We start from the raw sequence: 13,548 nt of genomic DNA on the forward strand, positions 1-13,548 counted from the left end.
CTTAGATGTAATAGCGAATTTGATTTTTTTTATTAAAGATGTTTGAAAACAATTTAGATAACACTTTTGTTTCTACATACATATACTCCACTTTTTGATGGTTGAATTTTGATAATACAAACTCAACTTTCACCTTTACCTGTTTATGACAAGACATTATAAGAAATGACCAACCGATTCATCATTACAGCCTATACAGTCCACTGCTGGACATAGGCCTCCACAATTTTACGCCAAAAATAACGTGAACTCATGTGTTTTGCCCATAGTCACCACGCTGGGCAGGCGGGTTGGTGACCGCAGTACTGGCTTTGTCGCACCGAAGACGCTGCTGCCCGTCTTCGGCCTGTGTATTTCAAAGCCAGCAGATGGATGGTTATCCCGCCATCGGTCGGCTTACCAACCGATTAAAAACCACTAATTATTAAAGCGAAATATACAATAATTACATATCTATATATCTATACATATCTATATATCTATACATATCTATATATCTATACACGTCTATATCTATACATCTAATATCTACATACAAATCTAAAATATTTATATTAAAATGAAAAATACTCAGTCTGTCGTTTTGATATAAATGGTAACTCCTAACGATACGAAAGAGACGCTTCACGAACTAAAGGCTTCTAATTAATAATAAAAGACGGGAGACTAGTCGTAGAGTTCTTTGGCTAATGTAACATACCTTCCCTTTGTAATTCTAAGGAATATATTAATGGACATAGAACCATTTATAATTATAATTATGTTTAATATTAATTTGATGATTTGTAAACAGACATAATAATAGTAATATTGTTGTTAGTATTAGGTTGACATTTTTAATTATTATATTTTATCTGCAACTTCGATCGTTTGGGTTTTGATTGATTTTAATAGATGGTGTATCAAGATGAAAACTACTGGACTTTAAGATACAACCTCTAGGATTACAAATGCGAATATTAAAACATTTCAACAGTTGATTACTAACGATTGAGGCAGACAAATAAAAATTGTACAAAAAATTATTTTAACGCGAAATTCTGTTTTTTTTTTTTTTTTTTAATAGCTTTCGTGTATCTATTCCAATTTTAATTCTATTTTACGTATTGACATTTAATGAAACAAAAAATTTATTATAAATTTTTAAATTACAATTTTAGTCGGTTTATATAATCAGTTTCTGATTTCACTTATTACATTTCAATTGTGTAAAAAGTTTATCATAACCTTGCAAAATAAGAGATCGATTGGTAGTTTGATTGCATGTGGAAATATTGTCAAAGTACTTATGCCCGTTTACATTTCATACAAATCGTAATAAATCGAACTTAAATACACAGATTATGCTTAAAATAATTCAGTACATTAAAACTACAACTTCGTGGAGTATACCTAAAGTTGCAATGATAAAAAATTAAATATTGACATAAATATAAAAAATAACAGTATTAGAACCGTGGATAATAAAATAATATGTACTTATAAAATAATGTGTTTTCTATACATTTTTTTTTTTTTTGTAAAATTGTGGCATAGTTTTGCCACAGAGAGCGTACAAAAAATATTTTTTCGCAAATATTTCACGCACTTAATCTATATTCTCACTACCATCGTGCTTTAGGGTCCTACACTAATCACGTGAAGTTTTTAGCAAATTTGTAAACCACAGGAGAGGTCCTGGTGATATTTGTTGAGGTTTTAGACTATCCCCCATACCCAAAATCACGTATGTTTTATTGTGAAAAGTATATTGAAATTTTCAAATATTGTTTAAATACGGGATAATCTGATTTAATCTTGGATAATTAAGTCTCGTGATACAAATTAAGGTTACGGGGTGTTTGTTGGTTTTTCTTCGGTTTTTCAATGAAAAACAAATACACGTGATATCTATTTACAGGCCTACCTCCCCACTCCTTGTGATATTTCGTGATTTTTTTCTGAACTCCCCCCCCCTCTTTCGAGCCTTACGTGATTAATAAATGACCCCTTCACATATATCTACATTTAGGAATATATCCTTCACACAAGCACCGATATGTCGAAATGGACTAATTTTTTTTTCACTATACACCTAAATTGATTCTTACGTTTTTAGAATATCGTTCCTATCACCTAAGGGGGCAATTGTTCTGCCCTACCATGTTTAATTATGAAAATTATGGAATTTTATGATTAATTAGATTTTAAACAAAAAATGTCTGACTTCATAATAATTTCATTTCCTATTATTTAGCCGTAAGGGTGGTGTTTCTTTACAATTGAATAGGGATAATGATACAAAAAACGTAATTTAACACTTTCCGTTTTAAAATAAGAAAATATAAAAAAAAATATTGATGATTTTAATGATTGAAAAAAGTATTTTTCTTGAGAGCCTTATCTTTGGTTAGAACTTTTTTGACACGGTAATACTAATTATTTATTTATTTTTAGTAAAACAAATAAAATTGTAAAAAAGTTACTCGAATTGTAGTACTTTTAAACGGTTTTTAAGTCATTACAAATGATATGAAAAGGTTAATTCATAAAAAATAATATAATTACAATTGAGTTACTTTTATGAATGTCAGTCAATGGGCAAATATTTTTCATATAAATATTATTAGAATTATTTTTTATGGTCTTAAAATTAACAAACTGAATACTTTGAAAGGAATGGCAAGTTATGAGGTTGTCAAGCGACCAACTAAAATATGTAGAATAAAAATTTATTTTTAGAAAGTAAGAAACTTAATGAACTTTTTTAATCGAAAAATTTACAAGCAAGTAGTCGGCCGCAAGATTTTTATTAGTCGTTTAATTATTATTATTTTATATTATGACTACGATAAAACTAGAGGCAGGTTTATGTTAGATCTTAAACCACTTAAATATTAAATGTACTTGATATTGTATTACAATAAAATACATATGCAAAAGCATATCAAATCATAGCTACAATAAAAATTTGCTTATAAATGTTTAAAGTACCAAGCAGCTAAATATTACGATAAAAATAATATTTAAAAGGCTATATTCATTATGAAATTAAATTGATTTAATAGCTTTTCTACTAAATATAAATAAAAAATAACAAAAAACTTCGACGACTAAATGTCAATTTGACATTGACATTTTTTTTTTTCGGGTATCAAATGAAGGCAAGCGCTAATCTATACAGATACCTCACATTTACATATTACGACTTTCCTTTGCCACGAAAAATTTATCTATAAAAATCTATCATTAATATTATGATATAATCACAACGCTAATGATATAAAAATATTAGAAAATAATTACTAACTCCTCAAAACAACCTAATAAATAGCACATTAAGCTGCCTGATAAAAAAATTGTTCGTTAAATTACATAGACATGGCACAGATGAAAAACTACAGATTATAAAGAAGTGAAGTTCTATTTAATTGTTAGAATTATATCTTTTAGGGAAAATAATAATGATTGGCAGTTACATCTACATACCCTGGTAGGACGATTCCCATTTTTCTTTTCTTACAGCCTTCCTTTATATATTTTTTAATTAAAATTTATTGTCCGATCCTCAATAATCTAACGAAAAAAGCCCTCTCAATAATAATTTAAAATTCATAATTAATAACAAACACTAGCAATATACTATTGGTGTATAAAATTAAAATAAAATGGAATATTAAATAATTTAAATTAACATGAGAATTATTCAAAAGTATTATTTGAAGATAATTGCACTTCATTTTTATGTTTTATTTTTAATCTATATATATATTTTTTAATTTGAATCCTTGCAACTAATATTTTCCAAATATTCCTGCCTATATTAGCGAGGGCCACTTTCCTAAACAACATCCTACTAGAAAGCCTTTACTTATCAGTGTGGGTTTTACAGTCTATACAAAAAATACCAAACCCTCCATTACGCGACTTATCGAACTTTCCATTTAACATTCATGATAATTCCAATAAATCCGAACAGAATTCAAAATTCAAATCTCATACAGAAAACAATTCCGAACATTACGTGATACACATATAATACTATAATTCCAAATACAAAACGTTTCAACAATCTAACATTCTCAAAACGCTCTGATGATGACGCGACGCCCGTATGAACATATCAAAATAAAAATAGTTCAAACAAGAAGTGCGATATATCAAAAAATTCACAATTTTTTATACCAAATTTGAATATTCATCCAATCTAATAATGTCAAATATTCGGGAACACCAAACTTTACAGTGCCCAAATCTTATTCTTCTTTAACATCCTTAAAAGAGATTTCAAGGATTCTAAATTTAAAATATCTAAATGAAAAGGACTTGAAAGAATTGAGAATTCCAATTTTAAAATACTTAAACAATATTATTCTTCTTTGAACCAGTGTACCGATTGGTATTTAGAAATTTAAGAATACAAAACACTCAAATTCCGTCAGTTCTGAACACAGAATTCCGCAATTCCAAATTTAAAATCTAACTGACCTCACAGTGCACCGATATCTGGATACGCGTGTGGAACTCCCGCTGACTCCATATATTGTAGAGGGTCAGCTCGAAATTCCACAGTTTTCAACGCCATATGCCCGTATATACGACTAAAGCGGTCGATACACGCCGATCTCTGAGACATGTGTCTCGCGTCGGCTGAAAGCATTTCTGTGTTTGTACACTCGGGACATTTGAATTTTTTTCTCGGTGTTACCTGAAATAAATTTGATGATATGTTATTATTATAATACAATAAATTTGTTGATTAAACGATTTTAAGAATGGACATTTTTAGTAGGTAAAATTTATGAATGTTGTGTATTTGCCAAGGGAATCGTAACTTCGCCCTACCGTACTGTGAGACTGAAGATAAAAATTCATTGTCCTAGCTCGTAGTTTGAACACAAATAGTGCAAGTATCGTTCATATTTATTCAGTACTTTCAGAATAATGCGCAACAAAGATACAAGGAGACATCGAAAGTATTGATTTGATGGATAATTAAAGGATATAATCGATATTGAATCCAAAACAGGCTACATTATCGATTATATCCATCAAACATTTTCGAAATGTTTCAAATGTACAGAATTGATCTATTTAGTTATAATTTTATTATAACAAGTCTGGCCATAGATACTGTTACATAAAAACTTTTCTTTTTTTCAACTTTTTAATTATTTTGAAATTGGAACACGTATATTATTTTAAAAACTTATTTCGATTTTGCGCCATTTCACATATTTTTTAACCGATTTCAAAAAAAGCAGGAGGTTCTCAATTCGACTGTATTTTTAACCGACTTCCAAAAAAGGAGGAGGTTCTCAATTCGACTGTATTTTTTTTTTTTTTTTTTATGTATGTTACATCAGAACTTTTGACCGGGTAGACCGATTTCGACAAATTTTGTTTTAATCGAAAGGTTGTGTGTGCCAATTGGTCCCATTTAAATTTATTTGAGATCTAAAAACTACTTTTCGAGTTATATCTAATAATGCGTTTTTACTTGACGCTTTTTTCGTCGACCTACGTTGTATTATACCGCATTACTTTCTACTGGATGTACCGATTTTGATAATTCTTTTTTTGTTGGAAAGGGGATATCCCTAGTTTGGTACCGTGATAAGGAAACCAGGATATGATGATGGGATCCCAGAGAAATCGAAGGAAACTCTCGAAAATCCTTAATAACTTTTTACTGGGTGTACCGATTTTGATAATTTTTAATTTAATCGAAAGCTGATGTTTATCATGTGGTCACATATAAATTTTATCGAGATCTGATGACTACTTTTTGAGTAATCTTTGATAACGCGTAGTTGCTTGACTATTTTTTCGTCGATCTACGTTGTATTACTTGTCGATGTAATTGAAGTCGGTTTTTTTTTCGTTTGCGAGCAAACACAATTATTTTATGTATGTTACATCAGAACTTTTGACTGGGTGGAGCGATTTCGACAAATTTTCTTTTAATCGAAAGGTGGTGTGTGTCAATTGGTCCCATTTAAATTTATTTGAGATCTAACAACTAATTTTCGAGCTATATCTAATAATGCGTTTTTACTTGACGCTTTTTTCGTCAAATTACGTTGTATTATACCGCATAACTTTCTACTGGATGTACCGATTTTGATAATTCTTTTTTTGTTGGAAAAGAGATATCCCTAGTTTAGTACCATGATAAGAAAACTAGGATCTGATGATGGGATCCCAGAGAAATCGAGGGAAACTCTTGAAAATCCGCAATAACATTTTACTGGGTGTATCGATTTTGATCATTTTTAATTTAATCGAAAGCTGATATTTATCATGTGGTCACATATAAATTTTATCGAGATCTGATAACTACTTTTTGAGTAATCTTTGATAACGCGTAGTTACTTGACTATTTTTTCGTCGATCTACGTTGTATTACTCGTCGATGTAATTGAAGTCGGTTTTTTTTTTCGTTTGCGAAATTATTCGTGTTCATTATTAAATTACAATATGGAATGGGGTGTTAAAGAAAATAGGATTCCAGTGATCGCCTTGCACACAGTGGGTATGGATCCGTCGATCATATTCCAGACACTTCAAAAGCTTGGTATCAGCCGTATGTTCGTATATCGTACTATCAACATATACAGCAACACTTCGTCTGTCGAAGACCAGAAAAGATCGGCGCGGCCGCGTGTTGTTAGAACTACAAAAACTGTTAATGCTGTTAAAGCCAGAATTCGTCGAAACCCCACTAGGAAGCAAAAAATCTTATCGCGAGAAATGAAGATTCCCGCTAGGACTCTGTCGCGTATTATAAAACAAGACCTGAAGCTCGGTGCTTATCGCCAATATACAGGACATGCCCTAAATGTATCTTTACAATTAAAGAGAGTGGATCGATCAAAACGCCTTCTGTCCCGATACGCAGGTGAAGGCATAGAAATATTCTCTTTACCGATGAAAAAATTTTCACGATTGATGAACACTACAATAAGCAAAATGATAAAGTGTACGCTCACAGTTCTAAAGAAGCTGCTCAAGTTGTCGGAAAAGTAAACGTGGTCATCATCCTGCGTCAGTGATGGTTTGGTGGGGCGTGTCTTATCAAGGAGTCACAAAAACTACATTTTTGTGAAAAAAAGAGTGAAAACTTCAGCCAAAGTGTATCAAGATTACAGTCTTGGATCATGTTGTGAAACCTCTCAGCAATACACTCTTTAAAAATATACCGTGCACTTTCCAGCAGGACTCTGCACCTGGTCACAAGGCGCGAACTACCCAAGCCTGGCTTGAAACCAACGTTCCGGACTTTATAAGAGTTGAAGACTGGCCTTCATCTAGCACAGACCTCAAACCCATTAGACTTCAAATTATGGTCAGTTTTAGAAGACATGGCCTGCTCTAAACGACACGGCGACATTGAGTCTCTTAAAACATCCTTGGAGCAAGCATTGGCGAAATTTTCCTTGGAAACAGTGCCTAGATCCATAGATTCGTGGCTAAACAGATAAAAGACCTGTATAAAAGCTAAAGGTGGCCATTTCAAATAGAATATTTTTTTATTTTTTGCTGAGACGTTAATAAATATGCAGGTATAAATTTTAATACTATTACATTACTTCGTTTTAAAAAAAATGCATTTTCATTTATAACAGAACTTATGGCTTATAAAAACATGTATTATAAATTCAAATTTAAATGTATAGTTTTGTTATTACTAAACCAACCTTAGTATTCAATTGCATATTATTCTACAACCAAACGTAGACCCGTACACGGTAGGTACAAACTCGTACTATGAAAATTTCTAATCAATTCATAAATAGTAATAAATTCAGCGTGTTTGTTCGTAGACCGTTGACACGAAATGTCGATTATATTAAATACAATTCCGCATTTTTTTATGCTGGAAATTATATTTTACTCCCGTCTGTAATGTATCAAACGAAATCTGTGACATGCGTGACGACATTCAAAGGTATATATCGAGGTCAAATAATCATGGTTGTTCTCAAACAAACAAAAAAGTCGACTTCGATTTAAATCTACAAGTATAACTAACTGATAGTTGCCAGAATGCGCTTAAATTTAAAAGGTTAAAACACGAGTACGAGTGAACAAAAAAAAGGCGCCACGGTTCGCTTAAACCGAAAATAAAAATCATCATATCAAAAATTTCGCTCTAGCGGGTACATCGTTCCATAGCTTAATTGGCTAGAGCGCCGACACGGTCAGTCGGAGACGCAGGTTCGAATCCCGCTGGAGCGGTCAATTTTTGATATGATATTCAAAAATGTTTAGAATTCCTAATGTGAGGGTAACACAAAAATAAAATCGTACTTATTAAAAAAAAAAAACTGTCACAAAATCCATATATTATCCATATATATTATAAATAACATAACATAAATCCAGACATTTGTATCGACCATATTAGTCGTGGTCTGGGCGTTGTTTTTGTGTATTGTGTGTGTTTCCAGACCGCCAACACAGGAAAAAATCCTACTGGAGGATCCGTTGAGTGTGAAGCGTTTATCAACGTTTATCAATACGTAACACAAAAAAGATGCAATCGAATTGCGAACCTCCTCCTTTTTACAGTCTGTTAAAAGATCTCCATACCTAATACGAGGAAAAGGATTAAGCCTTAATTAATCTCGTTACTGTTTTGAATACTTTTAGAACAATTATAAATAAAGGATGCATCCGTATGACGAAAATACAGCAGTCCATAAATTAAAAGACGATAAGTTTACTGGACCACTTAGTCGTATCTACGAGTATACCAATATTATAGAGCTTAATATTTGTTTGTTTGTTTGAACGGGAAAATATCAGAAATTACTGATTCGAATTGAAAAATTATTTTGATGTTTGATAGTCCAATTCACGAGGAAGGCTAAGCTCATGTATGTTTAGTACGTCTTTTTTTTTCTTCAAAACTAACACGGGTGAAATCACAGGACAATGCTAGTAATTATACTAAACAACCGTTAGTAATTTAGTCTATGTATCACACTCGTTGGAAATCTAGAAATATTTCTATAGTTAAATTTGGTTCTAACGTGTCTTTCAGAGGCCTGAATCAAGCTAGAGCGGTAAGTCAATATTAGTTAATGGCAAACAAATTCGTACGATAGTGAGATCTTATCTGTTACGCGATAAAATTGTATTGTTCTACCAAGTTTACTTAAGTTTGATTACATTGAACTCTATGTGTATAAATATACATTTGTACAACGGAGTTTGGTTGTTATACAACGTGTTATCAAATTGGCGTCCTTCAATTTTTTTTTTTTTTTTTTTTTTTTTTTTTTTTTTTTTTTTTTTTTTTTTTTATGACAAATAGGCAGGCATTTGACCACAATCTCACCTGATGTTAAGTGACGATGTGGTCGAAGGTGGAGCATGCCTGCCTAATAACAGCCTATTCACTCTGGCCTTGAAGGCACCCAGATTGTATCGTTCGGGAAACACAGACGCGAGCAACGAGTTCCATTCCTTAGCTGTGCGCATCAGAAAAGTAGAGCCAAAGCGTTTTGTGCGCGTAGGTGGCATATCGACGACATAAGGATGGAACGATCGACCGCGCCTAGTGTCCCGATGGCGGAAGGTTGTTGGGGGAATTAGATCGTGTAATTCCTTCGCACACTCACCGAAATATATTTTGTAGAACACCGACAGACGAGCTACCCTACGCCGATGATCGAGACTCTGCAACTTGGTGTCTGTCAGAGTAGGGTCACCTATGAGTCTCTTAGCTCGTTTTTCCACCGAGTCCAAAGTTGCCAGTTGGTATTTGGCGGATCCATCCCAAAGATGGCAGCAATACTCCATACAAGACCGAACTTGTGCTTGGTATAGTTGAAGCAGCTGTTCTGGAGTGAAGTATCGCCTGACCTTAGAGAGAATACCTAGTTTTTTTGCTGCAGTTTTTGCTTGGACTCGATGTGTTGCCCAAAGTTCAGATTGGACGATAGCTCTACACCGAGGAGCTGTAGGGAGTCGGTAATTTCCACAGAAACATCCCGGAAAGTCGGAGCCAGGTGTAAAGGGCTCCGTTTAGAGGAGAACACACACGCCTGTGTTTTTGTAGCGTTGAACGTGACCAGATTGGCATCGCCCCATTCGGAGACTGCCTGGAGGGCGACGTTCAAGCGGCTGACCATATCCTCTCGACAAGACTGGATAACATCCTTACTAGCCCTTGCACTCGAAAAGTATCTGTCCGTCACTGTGCAGTCGTCAGCGTACCCAAAGGTACCGGGGACGAGCAGATCGTTAATATGCAGCAGGAAGAGGGTAGCGGACAAGACTGATCCCTGAGGAACACCAGCGTCGATAGCCTTTTGGTCCGACGAGTACCCGTCAAGGACAACTTGTATTGAACGTTCGCTCAGGAAGTCAGAAATCCAAGTGCAAAGGCCAGGTGGAATACCATATGAAGGAAGCTTGCTTATAAGGCTCGCGTGCCAAACCCTGTCAAAGGCCTTCGAGATATCAAGAGACACGGCAAGTGCTTCGCCGTGTTTGTCAATGGCCTCACTCCAAATATGTGTGGCATACACTAGAAGGTCCCCAGTCGAACGGTGCTGGCGGAAACCGTACTGCCGGTCGCTGAGGAGAACGTTACCTTCCAAGTGGGCCAAGAGTTTGTTGTTTAGTTCACGTTCCATAGTCTTACAGAGTATGGATGTGACCGAGATGGGACGGTAATTGACAGGGTCTGCACGGCTACCTTTTTTGGGCACAGGCTGCACGTTGGCAAGCTTCCAAGACTTCGGCACTTTGCCAGTCTTAAGTGACAGGCGGTACAGGCGTGTAAGAGGTGGAGACAACTCAGGGGCACAGGTACGCAGGACTATCGCTGGTATACCATCCGGTCCGCTGGCCTTGTTTACGTCTAGAGTTTGCAGGATTTTAAGGATCTCTTTTTGGCGTATGCGTACTTCTGCCATAATGCAGTCAGCACGAGTTGAGATTGGTGGTGCTTTTCCTGCAACAACCAGACGCGAGTTCTCTGCAAAAAGAGATGCAAACAAATCCGCTTTCTCTTTTGCAGAATGGGCCAGTGATCCATCAGTCCTCAGCAATGGTGGAAGTGACGGCCGACAAAAGTTAGATTCAACGGCTTTTGCCAGGGACCAAAACGCTTTGCTCCCAGAAGGGTAAGAAGCTAGTTTGGCCCCAATGCGGCTGATATGGTTGAATCTAGTCCTTTATTTAGGGCCATATGGAGATACATACCCATAACCGAAATTATACGTGAAAAATGAAGCAGTAGTTAATACAGATTATTACGACGTAGCTTAAAATCGACAATTTCGAAAGAAAATGTTGAGAAGACGTGGAAAAATTGGCTTAAATAACCGGCTTAACTGTAAAACTCAGGAGAGTCGGTCATTGACATCATGATTTATATATATTTTTTTTTTTACTAACAATTATGGACCCTTTGTTGTCCGAGTAATAAACATTTTATTTTATTTTTTATTTTTTTATTGACACGACACTAACTTACGCACAACAGGGATTATTATTATAAATAATAATAATTGTTTAATAAAACCAATTTTATTTTTTTAAAGCGATAGCGCAAATAAGTTACATATTTAGGTTATAATATCGAAGGACGCTAGTTTAATAATGTATATATATAACGGTATATTTTGTTTCAGAACGAAAAAAAAAAAAAAACGATTTCTACCCTACTTTCCGGTATAGGATACATAGCCTGTTCATTCTACTTTAGAACTTTCCTTATTCTAGTACTACTTAACTTTTATTTTTTATTTATTTATTTACTTAGGGTTTCATAAAATACGTGAGATGTTTAAGGGGGGGAGGGGGTCGAGTCAAATCTCATCTAATCTTACGTTGAAGAGAGTGGGGCGCCTCGGCAAATGTCACGCAATTTTTTTTTCTGATTGAAATAAAAAAATAATTACACTATGTTGGTCCATTTAATCCAGATTGTACATGCTTAAGATTTAATCTTAAGCGTAATCGTAATACGATTAAGATCATTCACTAATTCGTTCGAAAGTAAATAATTTCAAAAACAATCCAACGCGTTTACGTAAGAAACCCACATTACGTGAGGTGTTTTTTTAAATTTTCTGTTTGGTGAGATGTCGTGAGATTTTATTCAACCCCTTCCCTCGACCCCCAATCTCACGTGAGATGATAAGGAAACCAGGATCTGATGATGGGATCCTAGAGAAATCGAGGGAAACTCGAAAATCCAAAAAAACTTTTTACTGGGTGTACCGATTTTGATAATTCTTTTTTAGTTGGAAAGAAGATATCCCTAGTTTAGTACCATGATAAGTAAACCAGGATCTGATGATGAAATCCCAGAGAAATTTTTGATTGTTTTTTTTTTTTGATGATTTTGATAATTTTTAATGTTATCGAAAGCTGATGTCACATTTAAATTTTATCAAGATCTGATAACTTTTTGAGTAATCTTTGATAACGCGTAGTTACTTGATTATTTTTTCGTCTACCTACGTTGTATACTGGTCGATGTAACTGAAGTCGGTTTTTTTTCGTTTGCGAGCAAATACAACTATTACTTATTTATTTTATATTTGTATTCAAAAGTCACAAAAAAAACTATCGGTCTATTATATCGGCAACGATATATCGGACCAACCAATTTAAAATACGACATGACTCACCTTGATAGGAGGTTTCCTTGTAACGTTGGCGACGAGAAAATTCATTGCAATATCTTCACAGTTGAAGTTATCGTCGACCCAGGAACGTATCTCCGAAGGCATCTTGTACGTGTAGTACCACGACCATATCTTGTGGTGGAACGCGGCGCCTGTTAGCACCTGAAATATATTATTTTTGTCTTGAAAAACTTGACAGTTCCGGCCAAACTCGCAAGCGTAATTAAAAACATTAATCAAATTGGCTTAAAATGCATGAAAGTATAATTATGGTAGTGGAGGCCAAAATATTAAATGTGTATTTACTCGAGCATCGTGGGAACCTATAGGATCGCAAAGATTAGATGCTAGAAAGAAAAAAAGGATCTATGATGTATGCCTTTTTAGGTGTGGAGAGAGCTTTTAGTCAGTCACAAAGAAATAACTACTCGAGAGCGTCAGATAATAATAGTATATGCGGCCTACGTCTTTCTGATAACGAAAAAATATTAATCTTGCGGTTTGCATGGTGGGCGTGGCCGTACGAAGGGATAGAATTTTTTTTCAAACTACAGATTAAGGAATTTCCTCCAAATAATTATCAGATTTTGGGTCAGTACGATAACAACATCAAGATGAAGCGTCTTTATAGCATAATAATAATTTGACTCGCTCGAGTTTTCCTAATAATCTTTTTTTTTAATAATTCGATCGGTTACCCTAGACGTTTGACACTATATGAAGGACTCATGTATTAGAAGTTCAAGGCTACTCCACTATGACATTCTGACGTGTCGAGTCACTCCCAAAACCCCGGTAGGGCTCCCCTATTATGTTCTCCATTAGACTGAGTTTTTACCCCATAACTTACTGGACGTACCGATTGGGATTATTATTATTGTATTTAAAAGCTGTTGCTTGTCGTGAGGTCTCATTT

The 13,548-nt window shown here is 34.4% G+C and overlaps 1 protein-coding gene across 1 annotated transcript in view; it reads right to left on the reverse strand.

The window, feature by feature from the left end:
• Positions 1-4,468: 4,468 nt before the first annotated feature.
• The window catches only part of LOC123658419 (exostosin-2), a 41,861-nt gene continuing 32,781 nt past the window's right edge, over positions 4,469-13,548 (reverse strand). Inside the window, exons 6-7 of the mRNA XM_045593844.1 lie at positions 12,636-12,794; positions 4,469-4,687 (exon numbers count right to left, since the gene is read on the reverse strand). Coding sequence (XP_045449800.1) covers positions 4,469-4,687; positions 12,636-12,794 — 378 coding nt within the window. The remainder of the gene's footprint in view (positions 4,688-12,635; positions 12,795-13,548) is intronic.

The sequence above is a fragment of the Melitaea cinxia genome, chromosome 12 (genome assembly GCF_905220565.1).
Source record: "Melitaea cinxia chromosome 12, ilMelCinx1.1, whole genome shotgun sequence".
In the NCBI taxonomy this organism is placed as follows: domain Eukaryota; kingdom Metazoa; phylum Arthropoda; class Insecta; order Lepidoptera; family Nymphalidae; genus Melitaea; species Melitaea cinxia.